Here is a 20858-nt window from a genome sequence, read left to right as displayed (position 1 = left end):
TCTGAGAATGTGTTGTTAAAATTTATTAAACCTCAGCACCAAGAAAGGCCATTCACACCAACCAAATGGGTTTTTAACCTCTTAATTCCTTTTAAAACCTGAAAGGTGGTTATTCCTTTGGTAATTTAGGTAGTAAATTGTGTATTGCTAATTAAAACCTATTGCAAGAAGATCCTACTTATAATTAAGGGATATTTTGGCAAGAAAAAGGTACACAGAAGTGCATAGAGACTGACTGATGTGTCAGGGGAAAAACAGGAAAATCCTGAGAGCAGAGGAGTGACTTACCTGGATTGGAGGACTCAATATCTGTCAGTATTTCAATGAAGTAGTTCAGAGGCAGAAATTCTACACTGAATGATGACTTGTCCATCATAGAACTCCGGGGCTAAAAGGGAAACGGCTGTGGTATCAGTTGATTCTCCAAAACAAGCACAAACTTAAAGTGATGAGAACTACAACTGCTGTCCATAGGGATATGTTAAAATGGGCAAAGAGGTTCCAAAATCATTTAGCGGGGCCTCTGCTCCACACAGGCTCACCTGTTTGTTATAGTTCTGAAGCAGTCGCTTTACATGGTTCCGGGAAATAATGTTAGAACTCACAGGATGATCCCAAAGTCGACAGATCTTCTGACCTGTAAGCTATTTTTGCAAATTGAAAATTATGTAGAGGAGGATTTTTAGGGCAGTGAAAATACTCTGTATGATACTACAGTGTTAGATATATCTCCTTATATATTTGTCCAAACTCACAGAATGAACGACACCAAGAGTGAACCCTAATGTTAACTATGGACTTTGGTGATTGTGATGTGCAGTGTAGGTTCATCCAGTGTAACAGATGGACCATTCTGCTGGGGGATGCTGATAATAGGGGAGACTGTGCGTATGTGGAGGAAGGGGGTGTATAGGAAAACTCTGTACCTTCCACACTAAAAAATTTAAGTCAATAATAAAAATAAAAAGATGGAAAAATACAGAGAGGAGAATATAGCTCACAGCATTAAGTAAATTTATCTTATATCAATTCATAATTTTTTAAAATGTATTCCAGCTAGTGAGTCTAAAAGACAGACTCTTTATGGTTAATGACCTTGGAGAAAGGCCATTTCCTATGAGGTATGCTTCTGAATTTTGAATAAATACTCTCTTAAATGCGACTCTGAGGAAAGCATTTTGTGTACTGAGGCTGCCAAACTCTTCTTCTGAAATGGTGTTCATCTGTTACTCTTCAAAACTGAGTATCTGCATGCCAACCCTACGTGATATTTTGATATGAAGCTAAAGGTTATAGGCATGTACTCTGCCAGTGTCTTGCCCAGAAAATTTTCATTCCCTAAGGGTATAAGGCAAAAAAAAAAAAATCAAATTTAGAGACCAAACTAAATGTTTAGAGATATTCCCCAGAGAGATCTAGCCATGGAAAATATGCTTTGTTTTCTATTCTTGCCTCTGCCTCAGTAAGCCTGTGAGGGCGAGAAGGTGTTATAAAGCAAGACGATTAGGTCCAGGAAGGCATCAGACATCCCTTTGTGGGAGGATCGTGCCGGAGATACAAGTGCTCAAGGTATGTAAATGGCACAGAGCTGGCCAAGGCTCTCATGGCCGGGAAGTCCGCAGAGTCAGAGGCTCTGAAGACCTTGCCCTGGAATGTCTGAATTTCACAGCATTTCTGACTCAGAGAGCTACTATACCGCACAAAAACAAGGAGTGCCTGTATAACCCTCTCCCTCATGTTTCTCATTTTTCCTTCAACCAGGAATGTTTTCCTGCCGTGGTGCAAACAACAGTGAGAGGAAACGCAGTTCCAGAACCTTCTGACCTCACCTGTACTTCAATTTCTTATCAGTTTAAATGCCAAAAGCACATGTTTCCCCTCTGCCTCCCCTCAGACTCACAGACGTACATATTACTGTGGTTTCCTCAGAGGAGAAAATGGCTAAATGTTCTAGGTGGGCCTGTGCCAAAGCAGCACACGCGCAGCCAGGAGAGCAAGCACTCGGTAGGCCCAGTTGGAGCAGCGGACAGACGGGTAGGGATGGACAGGGTTTCTTGGAAAGGGCCGAAGGGTGAGACAATTCAATTGACTTCAGCCCAAAGCAAGTAACTGCTCTTCCTGCAAGAAGAAGCTGAAGGAGAGGTGCCAAGGCTTAGAAAACAGAATATACTTCAGGATTACCGGAGGAAGCCGCACAATGATGCTGAACTTTACTTTTTCATTTTTCTCTGTATTGTCCAGATCTACAAGAAAGTCAGAAATTGGCAAACAAAATAAAACAAAACAAAAAGAAAAAACCCAGTAATCTCCATTTTAATACCTGAGCAAGCTAATACTTCAGAACTTCATCCTGGTAATGCATGTCCCAACCTTGTTTTTCAAGCTAAGTCTAACAACACTATGAAAATATTAGTTTGTGTCTCTCTGAATAAAAAAGGGATTTTTTTAAACATCTTTATTGGAGTATAATTGCTTTACAATGGTGTGTTAGTTTCTGCTTTATAACAAAGTTAATCAGCTGTACATATACATATATCCCCATATCCCCTCCCTCTTGTGTCTCCCTCCCACCCTCCCTATCCCACCCCTCTAGGTGGACACAAAGCACCGAACTGATCTCCCTGTGCTATGTGGCTGCTTCCCACTAGCTATCGGTTTTACATTTGGTAGTATATATATGTCCATGCCACTCTCTCACTTTGTCCCAGCTTACCCTTCCCCCTCCCCATGTCCTCAAGTCCATTCTCTAGTAGGTCTGCGTCTTTATTCCCGTCCTGCCCCTAGGTTCTTCAGGACCATTTTTTTTTTTTTTTTTTAGATTCCATATATATGTGTTAGCATACGGTATTTGTTTTTCTCTTTCTGACTTACTTCACTCTCTATGACAGACTCTAGGTCCATCCACCTCACTACAAACAACTCAATTTCATTTCTTTTTATGGCTGAGTAATATTCCATTGTATATATGTGCCACATCTTCTTATCCATTCATCTGTTGATGGACACCTTGGTTGCTTCCGTGTCCTGGCTATTGTAAATAGAGCTGCAGTGAACACTGTGGTACGTGACTAAAAAGGGATTTCTTAATGAAGCTGCTGCTCTGTATCAGGGAACAGCGTTCTGTAACAGGCGGCCAGTCACAGAGCAATTTTGCTGACTAACTTAAAACATACAGCACCTTGAGGAATGGCAAATACTTCAATATATATTAACAAAACTCATCTATAAAATACCACAGTTGAATAATTTAACCAAGAGTCATTACACTACAGACCTTATTTCAAGTTCAAATTCCCATAGGCACTATATCTCTCATTACTTTTCCTTGCATTTCAAGTCTAACTTTGAGAAGATGGAGTTAATCAGCTGAAAGTAAGCCATTTCATGACATTTTTCTTGAGAAATAAGCCTTCAGTCTCCTATTCTCAAGTGCCCTCATGTACAGAAAAGGAGTCTAATAGTTGTGTACAGATTGAGAAGCCCTTTGGGGTCTCTTGAAGGGCAAAGGCACGGCGGTCCAAAGGATGGTTATGGGAAATGAACTGTACTCTGCAGGCCCAGCTGCGTAATTGTGGAACCCACGCAAAACGAAAACGAGGGGCCCCTCTCCAACTATTAAGAATGTCAAGATTGAATACAGAACATTAAACCCTGCATGGGCCCCTTCTGAGTGCAGTAGGGCCCCGTGTGACCACAGGTCGCACACCCACAAAGGCAGCCCGGGTGGTGCTGGGGCTGGAACAAGGCAAACTCAGAGCCCCTTACCTTTCATGAGCCTTGTGACAGCTGTTTCTGTGAGAAGCAACACTCCGTTATCAATGTAATGCAGCAGGTTATGCAAAGGCAGACAGTGGACGCCAAGGATCGTGTGCAGAGTGTGAAAACCTAGGATGAGAGACCCGGGACGGTAGACACGGTCAGCCATCATTTCCGGCCTCCCAGAGGGAATGACTCTGGTGATGGCAATAAAGCACTCAGCTCAGCACTTCGCAGCTAGAGTCAAATAAATGCTCCTTGAAGACAAGGTCCAAGGTTCCTTCTTTCTGTATTACCACAACTAGGTATTGTGCTGGGTATATAGTAAGTTCCCAATAAGCACGTATTCCCTCCACCTTGTATGCCTTCCTAGGCAAAAAGAGAAAAACAGTGCAAGGTCTGCTCAATGAAAATGGTTTTACAGTTTAAAAGGTTTAAAATTCTATGGTAAAATCGCAAAATAGAAAAATTAACAGGAGAGCTTCAAACTCCACATGCCCAGGCTAAAGCCTGATGGACAGGGACCATTTTGCTGCAGGAGAAAATATTTGGACCAGAAGGGAACAGTTTAGATGACTAATCTCTGGGTATGCCCTAGAGAAAGGTTTTTGGGGTCTACTTGGACTAAATCATATAAAAGAAGAACTAAAACGATATTGCCAGATAGCAAATCTATAGGAATTCAGTAGAAAGGCACTCTCAAGGCCTTGGGCAGGGCTAAGTCTAAGTCTCATGGGCAGGGCTACCCAAACTCTCACAGAGCTAGAGCTCTAAGTCCACTATTAATACTAACCGATACAACATCCACGGGAGAAGAAGATATCAGACCGGGAGAGAATCAGAAAAGCCCTCTTGGAAAAGATGGCATGTGAGAGGCACTTTGAAGGGTTAATGCCATTCCTGAGTGTGGAAATGACGTGAGAGAACATACAGGCTGGAAAAGCAGTAAAAGTCAGGTTTGACCTGAGTAGACAGAGGCCGGAATCATGCTGTGCTGCTTACTAGATGTAGGTAATAAAGCCTTTCCAGCCTCTGTTTCTTCATCCCTCAAGTGGAATCACCAGTACCTTTCCTGCAGGGCTGCTTTGAGAGCTACAGCTAGGTCTGTGAAGAACCTGGCACGTGGTACAACAACGTGACTAACACCAGACAGGTACTGAGGCCTTTCATTTACGCACAGGCTCACGTGATCCTCATATAACACCATGCGGTGGGAACTACCTGATCCCCATTTTATAAATGGGGAAACCAAGATTCACAGGAGCTAAGAAACCTGCCCCGGGAAATAGTAAGTGGCAGACTTAACATTTGAACGCAGGCTGTGGGATTTTAGCCTAGCCTTTTAACCACAACGTTATCCTGCCTCAAGAACTGGTGCTAATGGAACAATACGAACAGAGGCCCAAAGGTGAGAAAGCATGGGGCACATTTAGGAAAGAGTACATGACCCAGTTGGGTTGGAACAGGTGTGCAAGAGGAACAGTGGAAGGTAAGACTGGAAAGGTTAATCTATTCAACAAAACCCCTTCGGCCCGCCAGGCAAGGAGCTGGGTGTGCAGTGATGAGAAGAACAGGCATGACTGCTGCTCCCATCCACCTTCCAGTCTGACAGGGAGACTGACAACAAATTAATCACAAAATAAATATTCCTTTTTTTTAATATGACCAGTTCTATGAAGGGAAAGTACAGGGTGCTCTTAATATATGTGTCACGGGGTTGCATGCTGAATGACAGCAAGGAATTTAGTATTTAGTAAACTCTGGGGAGGCACTGAAAGCTTTTGAGCAGGACTGTTAGAGGATTTGAGTTTTACTTTTGGAATACTAACATGGCAACAGGCAAAGAATGGACCAGAGTGACAGTTTGCTACTGGAGGAATAAAGACCTGTTGGGAAGTGACTGCGTGAACCTGTCCAAGAGGGAATGAGGGCACTGAGAGTAAGAGGGAAGGAAGGGATCATAGGATCATGGCAACGTGTACTGGCTTGGAAACTGATTGGATGTGGATGGGGAATGACGAAGACTCGTTGCCTAACCTTAGAGGCTTACATGACAGAGACATGATGGCCAAAGAGAGCTGGGACTTGGATTCAGAGACATCGTGGAGCTTTCTCTCTCTGAGCATGTGAAACATGAGCAGTGGGAGACTGGAGTCCCATGTTCTGGCAACATCGAGGGTCAGATAAAGTTCAGACTCTGCCCTCAAGCAGATCTTAATGGGCTGACAATGGGATGAGTCTACTAACTGCTCTGATTCCAAAAAAAATTAGTGATTTTACTAGCTAATTAACAACATGAGATTTTTCAAATGGATTTGGACAGTCTTCTCAAGATTAAAAAAGTTATGAAATTATTTCTGAGGAAGAGTTTATAGAAGGTTATTGATCCTACAGATTTTCTCGATTCAAAATTCCTCTCTAGCTCTGTGTCCATGTCCTAAAGATCCCTGATGACCCTTTATTCTCCATTCCCAGGGCACAGTCCCGAATTCAACAGCCCATTCCTGGCCTCCTCTCAGCATGTGAGCTCTAAGCAACAGAGCAAACTGGCTAGAAGTAGGCATCAGTACCGCAAGAGAGACCTCTTCCAGCCATCTCTAGTCCTCATCCTCCAGGGCTCCTGGCCTCCTCCAGGCAGCAGAGAGAACACACGTCCCTTTTCAACTGTAAATGCTCCAGCTCTAAACTATGACTTCCCTTCTGTGGCCCTCATTCCCTTTTTTCTTTAAGTAACTCCGGTTACAAGTTTCTGACACTTGGAACTCAAACAGTTCTCACTAGTCCAGGGGGCCTGGAAAGCAAGCACATTTACATACATACACACAAAAATACCTGCATTTACACACACATGCCACCCCCCAACGTGATCCAGTGTCACTTCATATTCGGGAAACAAACATTTCTAAGATAAGGAGAAAGAGAAACTGCTCTTCCTTACTTGACCCATGGACACCAGCCATTAAGTTCTTACTCGTAATAATTCTCAATCACTATGGGTAACATTTTTCTATGTTTTCCCTCCTTATCCATCCCTGTGTAGAAATGCAGTGTTCTGTAGAAAGTTGATTTCTATGATCTCCCAGATATAATATTGTCCCCAGTGAGTCAGTGTCATTTACTTATAAAAGGAGCTTGGAGATCCATGGTGAACAAATCTGAAACTGTCAACCCATTTCTCTACCAGGTCTTTTGTGTTAATGACAAACAATTAAGAATTTAAGCTAGAAAGCCATATATAATTTTCATGAAATCCCTTCACTCTTTCTAGAGGGCACCTCACAATTCATATTCCATTTAAAGCCATCCATTCTCCTCATGAGTGGTCACTTTCAGGTCCCTACAAAGTCACAAGAAACTCCTTTTGTGCCTCCACTACAAGCAGATCTTGTAAGATAAGGCATACGGATAGAGAAAGCGTGACGGATTCCAGACTGTACCAGATATATCACAAATGCAGAGAAGTTGAGATGTGCTGTGGGGATTTTCCGGGCCCATAAATAGCCAATGTTTCAATATCAACTAATTCAACTGGAATATAAAATTCAAGAGGCAGCACAGAATAGTAGCTAGAAGCATAGATTTTAGGGTCAGACTCCCTGGATTTGAGCACTGGCTCTGTCGCCTAATAGCTATGTGACTGTAGGCAAGTTACTTAACTTTTCTGTGCCTCAATTTCACCATCTATAAGATGGGAATAATATTAAGTGGAACCATTTGAAAGTGCCGTCTTTGTTGGTCAAAAACTGGTTGGATATTAACAATTTAATATGGTTCAATTTAAGCTCTTATCACTTAGCACCGTTATAAAAATTAAATGTGCTAATTTATATAAAGTACTTACAACAGTACCTAGCACAAAATGGGGACCATATACATGTTGCCTTAAAATGAATGAGCAAAGGAACAAATTAATGACGGATGGATGGATGGATAGATGTATATGAATGAATTAAGTAAAATTGGCTAGTATATATTATATAGTGATAGCTATCATAAAGCTTAAAACTCATCAGAACTTATACATAATAAGCATAAGGCAGGTAGTTTATAGCAAACAGGAGCTTATTTGTTTCTTATAATGAATATTGATTTATGTGCACATTTTCCCAACTAGACTTTTGTTAATTTTTGGAATTGCTCTAATTTCTAGCCCAGTACCTGGCATGAAATTGCTCAACAAATGTTTGTTGACTGAATGAACAAATGACCAATTACATGAATGACTGTAGACACATGAGCCAAAGGTGTTTTGAGGCCTGATTTGGTCCTTTTTCAAAATCCTAAGGGAAATTTTTAGCTTCCAAGGAACATATAAGAATCAACTCAATTTCTGACACCCAGCCAGACCTACTTCCTTCTGAGTGTTAACTTTCTTGATCAGATAAACTAGGCCTGGAGACATCAGAGAAAGATCTCCCTGAATCAGCTCCACTGGTTTTTGAACCAGAAAGTTGCATGGGGACCAGCCTTGGCTGCTAAAGTGGGTGACAAGCTACTGCATAGTTTAATAATCAGAGGAGATCTGGTCGGCAGAGACCAACCTCAGGCCCATCCGTCACAGTGACACCAGACACACAATTTCTCAGACACAGGAGGCCTCATTCTTAAACTCATAATGCACCAAAGTCCAGAGACTATGTGAAGAAGAAAGAACAAGTTTATTACAACAAAAAACAAAAAAGCCAAGACTTACCAGGAGGCAGAGGTAAAAACAAACTGTTAGTAGCTTCCAAAATCCTGGTCATGATGTGGAAGACCGCAAATTCAGCAGCACTCGCCCGTCTATTGCTGGTCAAAGAACAAATCAGCACGTCAGCCAAGCAGCTCATCTGCAAAACCCCATCTGCATGTAAGCAGTAGCTCTGAGTGCCACATCCAGATGGAATTCATGCTAATTGTGAAAGGCTATGCCCCACAGAAAGGTTCATAGATGTGATGATGACCATCGGCCTAATGCCTAGAATCTAACCAGACGGTAGGCACATAAATGATAAACTGCATTAACTTAAATTCCCCTTCTTGGCAGTACTGAGCTCATGTGCCCCTCCCTCCTCATCAGCCAGATGCCAAGGAAAGAGGACAGGTGAAGTAACAGGGGCATAACTTTAAATGTTGAGTTCAGAACTAACATGGATGGTGTAAGGGCTGGTGAGAGTTACTTTCAACTGGTAAGTTTCAAAAAGGCTTTGCTACCACAGGCAGCAATCAGAGTTGTTTTAGCTCTTTGTACACCATGATAAAATAGAGCAAGAAATACTTGCGTACAAGTGGAGAACCCAGGGATGAAGATTATGTTTCCTCCAACTGGCTTCCAGTATTTGGCAAATGAGATCCAGCTAGAGGGTAAAGACAGTCTGTTAACCTCTGTTCATACCCTTTCCCCTACAAGCTATCCTTCCATAGCTCTGACAGGCATGTTCGGGCAGCTGGCATTCAGGCTGTGCCCGGACACAGAACCAGCCTTTCTGAGGTCAATTCTCAAGCACTGGAATCCCAAATGGAAAGACTGAAAATGTGCAGCCGTGTCTAACAGAGCACCCTCTGTCATTGCGGGCAGTGCCCCAGCTGAGCTTCCCCACCGCTAACCGGCCCCATCGCTCACAAACACAGGCCCTCAATCACAGGCCCTTATCCATCAGTGAAGGTCAAGTGCAACAGAGTTCGCCCAAGGCCTGTTATGTGGCAAGGGTGACATAGCTGACAGCTGACAGAGGAAAGGCGGTTCTGAATAGAATGGAGGTCCTGAGCATGGGCTGTGGAGCAAAACTAGTTCCAAGTCCAGGTTCTGCATTTTACTCGTTTGCCAGCAACAGGGCAATCTCCGAGGAGCCGTTATCAGGACCACAAATCCATGCATTGCACGTGTAGGCAAAGGACAGGGGGCAAAATTAGGAAGAGTTTCCATATGAGCACAGACAGACACTATTTATTCTCAACGACATAGAGTCTCAGTTTCTCTTTGGCTGAAATCAGGTAAGATAACACATGAAAGCAATAAAATCAGGTTTTGCAGCAACTTCCTCGGATTTATTTTCTAAAGGCTGTCCAGCCGCTCTCCTGGGAGGGGACTGGGAGACTCAGCTGTTTGCTGCTGGGCAGGGTGGGCAGCTTTGGCATCAATCAGTGACTGCTGAGTTGGAAAGGCAGGGGCACCGAGTTTTCTGAGACCTCATCTCTACGATTTCTGGTCCTATTGGTTCTCGGAGCTATTAGCACAAACTAGTGTTATGGGGATTCTTTTATGTGATTAACTATAGGGAAGAATGATGCTTGAAGAAAAACCTTAACACTCTGGAAGGTGAAATTTAAAGTCAACAGAAAGAAAGATGGTAGGTGATGTGTTAAATAACTCTGTGTTATGAAAGGACAAAGAAAGTAGGTTAGTATCAACATGGGGAAGATCAGTAACACATTCATAAAGTGAGCGCCTTGGTATCGTTCAACTGCAAAGAATTATTATTTAACAAAGTTTCAGTGCCCTGCTTGTAAACATTAGTATAGGCAAATACCAACCTCTCCTAATATACTAAAACTCTGAAAGTCAAACCTTACCATAGAAATCAAATATATGATTTAAAAACAGATACTAATGACTGCAATAAAGGCAGAAAACTTTTTTTTTTAAATATTCCGCAACTTTATTCAGACTAATTAACTATGAACCGTCTCTATGGCCATATGACCAACAAAGGATTTGAGTGAGTTACTTCCATGCATGCACTTTACTATAGAAATAAATCAATGGGTGGCACTTGGGAGCATTTTGGGGAGTTGTTTTAATTCAACAAACACTCATTAAACAAGTGCTATCCAAGAGCTCACGCTCCATTCACAGAGCCATTCTGCCACTGCCCAGTTTTCCAAAATAGAAGATTTCTTTCCGTATTTCTTTTTCGTTTGTTTTTATTTTTTTTAATTTGTTTTAATTGAAGTATAGTTGATTTACAATGCTGTGCCAATCTCTGCTGTACAGCAAAGTGACTCAGTTCTACACATATAGACACTCTTTTTTTAATATTCTTTTCCATTATTGAATATAGTTCCCTGTAAGGCAGAAAACTTTAAAAATTAAACATGAAATTAAATCAGGGCCATATCTAATAAATTTAACTAATCTTCCAGAATTCAATGCAAAAATATTTGTTCACATTTACACACTGGTCCTATGCAAACCTGGAGAAATGGAGTGTTGGAGTGTTCTTTCTCTTTCTGTATATTTAAATACTTTAAAAATTTTATCCATCTTATTATTTCCAGGTTCTAAGTAGGGTGAGGTCTCAACTCCATATGCGTTTTGAAAGACTCAAGACAGCCTCAAATTTCAATCCAGCTGCATCACTCCTATTTACACATGGACCGGTGTTATTAATTTGGATCACACAATTTCAGTGAGTGGTTACCAGGTAAATGGGATGCCAATCTCATCAGCAGACTCTATAACGTGGCAAGTATTTATACAACTGGGCTGGAATCTTACCTAATTGGGCTATTGGAGCTAAGTAAGAATTGAAGTTCAAGTTCTCTCATATTTGCAGAAACCTCCATGTACAGAAATCACTACCTATGGTTTAATAAGGAGCTGGAAGATGACAAGATGACATGAACATTTGGCAACCATGCTGAACTCATCACTGTTCCAGGTGTCCATGAGCATACAACCACTACTGCAAGGGGAGTGCAATAAGCCACTTCCAGAGCCACATTCTCTTTGTTTTTTGGTTCTTTTCCCCCTTTCTTCAATCTACAGCACCATATATACAGGTTTGAGGATGGGAGAGCTCCAAAAAACCTAATATGAAAAACCTACTGAACCACATACTGGGAACTATACACCCAGAGACCAAGTGGTTGAGGGGGGCGGTGGGTTGGGTGGAGAAGATAAAGCAAAACCAACCAGTTTTGAAACGTAGTCCAGAACCAGCTGTTCAATTTTCTTCTTTTCTACACCCTGTAGATGTCTCAAAAGATGGTCTTTTAGCTCAGACACCATCTGAAAACAGAATATAGATTAGATAAGTCACAACCTACCCACTCACACCTGCAACTGGTTTGAATTCTATTCATTTATTAACACTTCCTATCAATATGAAAGATATTGGACCTGAAGATCCCACTAGCAGAAATGCATAACCCACAAAGTTCCTTTGATGGGCATAAATCAGGGGGCACCACCATTTTCCTCGAGAGGAGTGACTTATGATTCACCCAAAGTCCAGTGAACAGCTGAGAGCCAGGCTCCCAGCCCTGTTGAGAATTCTCCAAAGAAGCCAGTGGAAGTCACTAGCTTAGCAGTCAAAGGCTTTGGGATCTACCAAAGGATTGAAGTCTACTGCTCCTGGCTCTGGAGATCTAACAGGAACAACTCTAAACGTGGAATGACTATGCTAATGGGGGTGGCAGGAAGGGACAGGTTTTGGGTGTTTGCAAGGACAGAGGCTGGAGTAAAAGGAAATGCACCAGGTACCTCTCTCTGCGCAATGGTTAAGACATTCCATGCAGCTCCCTGACATGTAAAGGTATGGATATATTTAGCCTAGTGCCTCCAAATGGGCTTGTTTCTATAGCCACACTCTTCTAACCATCCCTGGGGCTCCCGAATCAGTGTGGCATTCCCAGCCTTCCCCACTTTTTGCTTTTCTCTCCCTTTCTTCCTTTTTTTCTCACTTTTGCCTAAATGGCCTGCTCAGCTACAGACCCTCTTGGCTAGAGAAATCTTTGCATCAATAAACACCGTGGGAATATCTTCTATTTTAGCAGATTTACATTTACGACAGACACCCTGGGTAAACCTTAGCCCGTGGCATCCTGGGCCAAGACAGAGTGGTATATTATTTCAATTCGGTCTCCGGCATGTGCTAATTGATTAGGCTTTAAAAAAAAATTATTTTTTTTTCTGTGTAAGTTATAATGCATATTTTTGTGCATTTCAATTTTTCTATAATAAGCATAAAGATGAAAATTTAAATTGCTCATAATCCTACCATCTACATTAACATTTTGGGTTTTTTATTTTCCTTTTCTCCAGTGTGCACACTCATTCTAATATTTTACAATCTGCTTTTTCTCACATAATAATTTATGTCATTAAATATTCTTTATCACACTAGTTGTAATGGTGGCACAGTGTCCAATTTTATGAAAATACTATAATTGAATTATTTATTCCCTTCGTATACATATGCGATATTTCCTTTACTATTGTTACAAATACCACCAAAAAATCCTTACACAAAAGTTGCTTGCCATATCCTCGATTATTTTGTCAGGCTAAATTCCTAGAAATGGAATTCATTGGGTCCCTACTTAAGGTTATAGAGACACTGCTAAAATGGCTTCCACTGTGGTTATATTAATTTCCAATTCCATCTCATGAGGCTGTCAAATTCCCTGTACCCTGAACTTTCCTAGTATGATTTTTAAAGTTTTGTCAATTTGATAGACAAAAAAAAAGACAAACAAATAAAAACATTTATTCTGTTTGTCATTTGATTACAGCAATGTTAAGCATTCTCTTTCTTACCCTGCCCCAAGTCAAGATCTCTTGGCCTAAATTAACTTTTGAAAATTCACTGGTCACAGCTTTTGTCCATTTCCCTTCCGGTGTGTTGTTACTGATTTATAAACATTACATGCCAAATGTTATTCTTTTATCACATATGTGGCAAATACTTTTTTCTAAACGTATTGCCTTTCTGTTGTTCTCTTCTAAGTTTTCAGTCAATCTTCTCCTGTAGGTTTATGTTCAATAATACACTTAAAAGGCTTTCTCAGTATTTTTTAACTGTCCACTTATTTTATTCAAATTCTTTCACACAGTTTAAATTTTTTATATTAGATTCCTTAACCTGATATTTCTGTTGGTTTATGATATAAAGCGGCGGTATTTGGGGTGGGAAGAATCTAACTTAATTGTCTTTTCCAAATAGTCAGGCATTGATTGATTGATTGAAGATTATTTCTTTCCACATTGATTTTTAAATGCCTCATTTTTATCATACATCAAATATCCAAATTTAAACTAGAGCCTCCTGTCTATCTTTGTATCAGCACCATATTGTTCCAATTATTGTAGATCAACAACACATTTAGATATCTCATAACGCCAGTCCCATTCCTCTTTATTTTGTCAAGTGAGTCAGTCAACTGTCAGAGAAATTTTCACTGGCTTTTTGTTTATAATTTTACTAAAGCTAGATGCTAAGGATTTGGAAATAATATACCGTTTTTCGTTGTCTTTTTTAACTGGTTAATCCTAATCAAAAAGAAAATAAATATAGCATCACCAGCTTACTAATTTGCAGCATTATTTTTTTATTTTTTTATTTTATTATTTTCCCAGTTGATTATTTTCTTTGTTGCATTAGACAATCATAGCGTCTTCTTTTACTTTTGTTTCTTATTGCATTGGCTAGAATTTCTAAAACAACATAAAATTTTAATGAAAATAGCAAGGATACTTAACTTCTTTCTGATGTTAATAGGAATGCCTCCAATGTGACATGAAGAAGGACGCTGGCTACTAGTATTAGACTATACTTTGTTTAAAATTCCAGGAGTGGAATTTTACTTTTATCAACTTTTAGCACCTATAGAATCTTTTTTTTCCTCTTTGACTTAGTGGTGTGATGAATTACATTAATATATTTTCTAACATTAAGCCTTCCTAGAAAGAAGCCCATGTGGCTATGTTGTATTTTCAAATAGAGCACTGGGAAGTATTTTAATTAAGCTTGTAGTTATCTATATTCATAAACGTAAGTAGTCACTGTCGGATTCTGGTTTTAAGGTTATGCTGGCTTTTTAAAGTGATTAAGAAGCTTCCCATCTTTTTTTCAAAAATACTTTACATAACATGAGAATGATCTGGTCCTTAAAAGTCTGAAAGCACAAACTCATTAAATAACTTGGGACCTTTTTTTTTTTTTTTTAAAGGATTTTCTTATTTATTTATTTATTTATTTATTTATTTTTGGCTGTGTTGGGTCTTCGGTTCGTGCGAGGGCTTTCTCCAGTTGCGGCAAGCGGGGGCCACTCTTCATCGCGGTGCGGGGACCGCTCTTCATCGCGGTGCGCGGGCCTTTCTCTATCGCGGCCCCTCCCGTCGCGGGGCACAGGCTCCAGACGCGCAGGCTCAGCAATTGTGGCTCACGGGCCCAGCCGCTCCGCGGCATGTGGGATCTTCCCAGACCAGGGCTCGAACCCGTGTCCCCTGCACTAGCAGGCAGATTCTCAACCACTGCGCCACCAGGGAAGCCCTGGGACCTTTTTTGGAGATAATCTTTGATATTTTTTCCAAATTATTTTATGGTTATTATGCTTTCAGGCTTTCTATCTCTTCTTGGCTCAAGTTTGGTCATTACTAGTTGCCAAGGAAACTTTGTTTAACTAGAATTTTTAAGTGTATGAATATGTATTTACACATATTCTTCTCATATTTTTAAACTAGCTATATTTAAGGTAATAGATTATCCCATTCCTAAGCCTGCACAGTATTAAAAGTATTTTATTAGACTTTTCAGATGTTTAAAAGTTTTTTTTTTAAGATTTTGGATTTATTTGCCAATTCTGCTCTTCAATTAATTTATTTTGATTTATACCTCTTTGGTCTTCCTAGTGGTAGGACCTCTTGAGAAAGAATACTTTATTCCGTTGTATTTTAAACCCAAATACAAATGCTACAGAGACGCTGCTGTTTCCTATTTTAAAAACTCTCAGTGCTATACATTTCCTTATGGTGTTTTACAAGTATACATTTATTGGGGTGACTGATTAATTCGTGTCTCTCTCACAAGACTACACATACCAAGAGGGCAGAAATTATATATGTGTTCCTCACCACTGAACACACAGGGCCTACAGTGAGTGACTGGTAACAACCCTGTGTTGAAAGAGTGAATGAAAAACAAGAACAGAATGAGAAGTACAACCTAGCCCTTTCCCCTTTCCTTGGAGCCCACTGTTCACCAGCACTGAACATCCCACAGACCACTTACCAGCCCCATAAGCAGCCGCTGGTGGTTGTCTTCCTCCTGGAAGAGGGGTGTTAATCTTGGCTCTGAAATTAAACAGAGCAACAGTCAAGCAGGGTGGTTTTCGGGAATGGGCTAGAAGGAGGAGGCCTCAGCCTGAGTTTCCCTTCTCTGAGTCACTGGGAAAACATAACACTTCCCTGATGGGATGAAAATTTTTCATTCAGTGTGACCTAGTCCTACACGCTGCAGCTTACCACTTAGTGATATGCAGAGAGAGAGAGCTGTGAACCAGAGAGGCAGAGACTGGGAAAGAAAGAAAGAAAACAAGGAACACGTTCCCAACACCAATATACTCTGACTTTGATTTCTCTTCAGTGTGAAAACTCACCACTAAGATCCTCTGCTTCATAGGAGATTGAACGGCTTGGGCCCTCTCTAAACCCTAAGGGAGGGGCAAACCCAGGGATGGGGACTTAGTGGAAGGGTCGCATGACTCCCTTCTTTCTGACTCCCAACTTGTAGTTTATAGAGTTACTGAGGTGAGGAGACCAGTCAGTTACTGCGGTAAATAAGAATAATTGGCACAAGTTACGGGACTGAAAAGGTAGCTAACTGAGGTGGAAAAGTGGCATGTAAGGTTAAACCAAATGGCACTTTCTCCACCTTGATCTGCACCACACCAGCAAGACTGGAGGGACAGGAGAACGCTGTCTCTAGGAAGATCTGCCCTAACGCCCGCTAACGGCACCTTCATGCCCCATCTTCCTCTCCCAGAACCTGAGTCACAGAGCCCGTCAACAGGCGGAACTGCCCTGGTCAGGGGGCTGAGGACTCCTCGTGGAAGGGCACGAATGCCTCTTGACCCCTTGAGAAAAATCCTAACTGGATCCTACACAGCCTTCATGGTGAACAATTCAAAACTAGAGCCCAGTAGTTTTCACGGCTGTTTTGAACTTCACAAGGAATGTTCCAGCTCTGACAGTGACATTTTTCCTAGGAAACTAGCACAACCAAAGCACATGAGAGGAAGGGCCAAGTTCCCTGAAGGTCATCAAGTGAGAACGACTAGTAACGGGATGCAAGCAGGCCTGAAGTACAAGAACAGGAGTTCTACCCAGTCGTGGGAGCAGAGGACACACAGAAACCTCAGCCAGACCGGCAACGCTTCCCACGGTGCAAATCCCCTAGCAATGCAAGGAGGGGAGCCTGCGTGTACATTCACACCCCTGGCGGACTGCCTCTGCCTGGTGCTGGTGGCAGAGCCCTGGCTTCAGGCCTAGATGGCCTGGCTCCCGGGGCTACTCAGTGACTTCACAGCTCACGCGGGCTGCGCGCACAGCTGCAGGATGTGCGGCAACGCATCATATAAAATAATGTCCGTTAGGGTCACCCAACGTATACCTAAACATCCAAGCCCATAAAACAGAAGTGGGACATAAAAACAACAGCGCCTTTTTTAACGGAGGCTGACCTTTATGAAGCGTGGAAGAGTTCCACAGACAAAATCACAAAAAAGCCTGTATTGAATATGCTCAGCATCCTCTCCCCCCAGTTTCCCCTGGCTAAGTTCCCCTTCTTTGTCAAGACTTAACTCGGACATCACCCCCCATGGGAAGCCTTTACAACCTTTGTCCCCACTCCTGACCTAGCCCCTCACCCCCTGCACCCTGCAGCTGCATAATGCCTGTCCCCTGGTTTAGAGACTATGTGTTAGCATTTCTTCCTCACACACTAAAGATAAAGCAGCCATCTCAGGTATCCCATGCACCAAGCGAGGGACTGGGCACTGTAAACACGACTCCGTTGACTCTCATTTTCTTCTCACGCTTGCCCTGAGGAGGACAACACACAAAATGGGTAAATGGCTTGCCTAAGAGCACACGGTGGCCAAGCTGGAGTTTAAGCCCAGTTCTGTCCGCCTCTAAGACCATGCTCTCCCCCCATAACCACACTGCTTGTCTAGAGGCCCCTCGTCTTTGTGCCCCTATGACCTAGCCCAGTGAGTGCCCAAGTGCTAACCAAAATGAAAGGAGCATACAAGTCAAAGATCCTTGTATGATCAGACAGCTGGAGAGAAAGCAGCTCTCAGCCAAGGGAACTACACCCTGGGAGTACAGCCAGAGGGCATGTTAATTCGATCAGTTCTATGGGGAAACAGAAGGAAAACCAACAGTCAGGGATTCCTCGGCAAGAGCGGCTGTCCCCAAAGGACCTGGTGCCAAGAGAGACATGGAAGGAGCTGGGTGGCCACTCTGACGGGAAAATAGTAAAGGGTGCTGCCTTCGCAGCACTAGTAGAAGTGATTTTTCCCTGCCAACCCACAGTGGGTGGAAAAATGGTATTACAAACAAAACACTGACTGAAATCCAGAATGCTTTATTACAGGTCTTTTCTTACCCAAATTCCTTGCTTCTAGGTTAGAAATCACCCTACAAAGAAATTAGTCAATGTTATTCACACAGGAAGCATTATTTTAAAAAAAAAAACAACGAAAGCCACAACACCATACAAAGATATCCTCCTTTAAAAACTCATAAAACCACTGCAGAAACTGTTCTCAGGCTGCTGAAAACCTCAAAAACTTTAATCAACTTGGCAAAAGCCACATTAGGCAATTATAAAATCTCAAAACTCTTTAGTGCAAACAATGACAATAATTTAGAACAATTACAGCTCTCAGTTGTTGGAAATAAGGGGAACAGAAAATAGAACAGGGGTTGGAATGGGGCCTATGCTTATAGCACTCCGAGATGACTCATCTACCCAGAAAATATGCTTTCAAAATAAGAGCATGCTCACCAGCCCACTTACACTTGTTTAAAATCAACCTAATGTTTGTACCCCTCTGAAGTGCTCAACAAATAAGTGTTTTCTTTACCACTTATTCCTTCTAAGTCATCCATCCCCAGGATGCAAATCTAAAAGGTTTAACATATAAATAAATTTTTCCCACTAGAAACTCCAGCTCCAAACTCCAGAATAGGGCTCAGGTGGCTGCATTCATAAGCTGACAGCATCATCTTGCTGAGGATACACAACAAAAGTAAGCTACTTCCCTGAAAGGTAGCCAAGAAAGTAATTGCAAAATATAACCATCTTACAGCTACAATAATCCCTCATTTTACTTACTTTATTGCATTATCAAGAATATTTCTCACATACACCGTGGACCTTCTTTTTCCTTTTTTCTAGGAGTGAGAACACGTCAAAGGTGTGGAAGGTGAAGGTTTTGTGGGTGACATTTTTCACATTGAGGTCATAATACAATATAGTTCAGAGTTCAGAAAAAAGACAGGTACTTTCCAGGTAATCAGAACACCTAGATTCTTTAACAATTGCTTTAAAAAAGTTTTATTCTGAAACTATTACATACTTTATATAGTTGCAAGTCAACTACATATTATATACAACAACACTACAACTATATCCAACAATGCTACAGACAGCTCATGTACTCTTTACCCAGTCTCCCTCAGTGTTTACATCTTCTATAAATAACTATAGTACAATACGCAAATCAGCAAACTGGCACTGGTACAGTGAGCATATAGTGCTGTCACTTTATCACATGTGTAGATTCACATACCACAATGTACCACCATAATCAATATACAGAACTGCTCCGTCACCCTGAAGATCTCCCTTGTGCTATCCCTTGATAGGGGTCACGTTCACTCTTTTCCTTTCAACCATCCCTGACCCCTAGCGACCACTACTTTGGGAACACCTAGGTTTTTTTAAAATCAATTTTTAACTACACAAGTAGCACAAAAACACATCTGAGACCCGGATGTTAACCCCACTTCTACTATGAACATGCCGTGTGTGTCCCTGAACCTCTTTGCACTTGAATTTCCTCTTCAAGAGAAGAGAGGTCAGAGAAGCACCTTGGTCTCCCTCCTGGGGATCAGCAGCATCAATGAACAGTGCCTGGCAAGTGGGGAGAGTGCTGGAACACAGGCCAGCCGAATGACCTAAGGGCATCACCTAACCTAATCGGCTGGGCTTCTGCTTCTTGCTCCGCTCTCAGACACCCACACATACCTCTTCCGAGATCAGGCTGTGCCACTCTCTTCTGACCACGCTGTTGTTATAGTGTAAGTGTGGCTTGGAGTACTTAACATATTCCAGGTTGGAGTTCAGTTTTTCCCAGTAGCCCTTAAAGCTATGCACCTGTAGGAGACAAAATCATTGGTGAGCTTGAGAAGCAGGTCCTGTGGCCCAAACTACTTGGCAAGGGCCACGCAGGCCTTGCTGCAAAGCTGGGCTCGCTTCACTTCCTTAGCTCTCATGAGGCAGCATTTCTGAGTGGACATTTCCCACAAAGGATGGCTTTCTTGCCCCGATAGGAATTCTAAAATAGACTCGAAGAGGCTTGCCTTCCTCCCTTCCTTTTCGAGTCCCTTTTACACACAGAGAGAGCTGCTCACCTCCCTAAGCCGGTAGGACTCCCCTGGGTGAGGGCTAAGTGGGGAAGCCTACATTGAACACATCAAATCATTTCCTCCCCAGAGACCCATTTTTCTGACTCAGATTGTGTCAACAATGCCATGCTTGGTGAGAGAATGTGCACAAGATTTGGAACACGTGGAAGAATAGGTTTACTTTCCCACTAAGTTCATTTACTTCCAAATGATCTTTTTCAAAACTCAGGAATCAGAAAGGTGAAATGAACTCCTTTCACAGTCAGTTGTCGAATACTCCAAGACAGAATTAGTTGGCGACCCTCCCATCTAGGTTTTTGATGTACTGATATCATTGTACTACCCTGAAGCAAAAAATACCCATTAAGTTCATTTTTAAATAAAATGCAAGAGTAATACATTTTTTAATGTTGAAGGATATCCTGACAAAAAATTGTTTTTGCAAATTAATGAAGATAGATTTATGATACACACTTTCTTGCCAAAATATATGCAGTTAAAAAGATGTGACTGGGATTGAGGGTGCAATGTGTGGCCATAAAACAAAGTGAGCTAATATCTACTGTGCAATCAGACTTGGCTGTATTACAAGGGAAAAAAGAGAACTTAAAAAAGATGCCTCAATCAAGAAAAATGCCCTTTTGTTAAGTAATAGCACATCACCCAAATTCTTATTGAAAGGATAGTCACAATGGGCTCAAAATGG

At 41.7% G+C, this 20858-nt stretch overlaps 1 protein-coding gene across 8 annotated transcripts in view; it reads right to left on the bottom strand.

The window, feature by feature from the left end:
• GSAP (gamma-secretase activating protein) overlaps window positions 1–20858 on the bottom strand; it is a 92010-nt gene that overhangs the window by 2023 nt on the left and 69129 nt on the right. For 4 of the 8 annotated variants that reach the window (XM_057549972.1, XM_057549966.1, XM_057549970.1 and 1 more), the window contains 11 exons: window positions 19773–19901; window positions 18858–18916; window positions 18126–18157; window positions 15750–15811; window positions 11651–11746; window positions 9022–9092; window positions 8450–8544; window positions 3766–3885; window positions 2182–2243; window positions 543–644; window positions 289–388 (listed from right to left, as the gene is read on the bottom strand). In XM_057549972.1, coding sequence (XP_057405955.1) covers window positions 289–388; window positions 543–644; window positions 2182–2243; window positions 3766–3885; window positions 8450–8544; window positions 9022–9092; window positions 11651–11746; window positions 15750–15811; window positions 18126–18157; window positions 18858–18916; window positions 19773–19901 — 928 coding nt within the window. Of the gene's footprint in view, window positions 1–288; window positions 389–542; window positions 645–2181; window positions 2244–3765; window positions 3886–8449; window positions 8545–9021; window positions 9093–11650; window positions 11747–15749; window positions 15812–18125; window positions 18158–18857; window positions 18917–19772; window positions 19902–20858 lie in introns of those variants that run through there. The other 4 variants (XM_057549967.1, XM_057549968.1, XR_009008837.1 and 1 more) reach the window with 4 other exon arrangements.

This window comes from Balaenoptera acutorostrata, chromosome 7, assembly GCF_949987535.1.
Source record: "Balaenoptera acutorostrata chromosome 7, mBalAcu1.1, whole genome shotgun sequence".
NCBI classification, from domain to species: domain Eukaryota; kingdom Metazoa; phylum Chordata; class Mammalia; order Artiodactyla; family Balaenopteridae; genus Balaenoptera; species Balaenoptera acutorostrata.
Note: the sequence above shows the minus strand (reverse complement) of the source record. Positions and strands in the feature narration are given on the sequence as shown.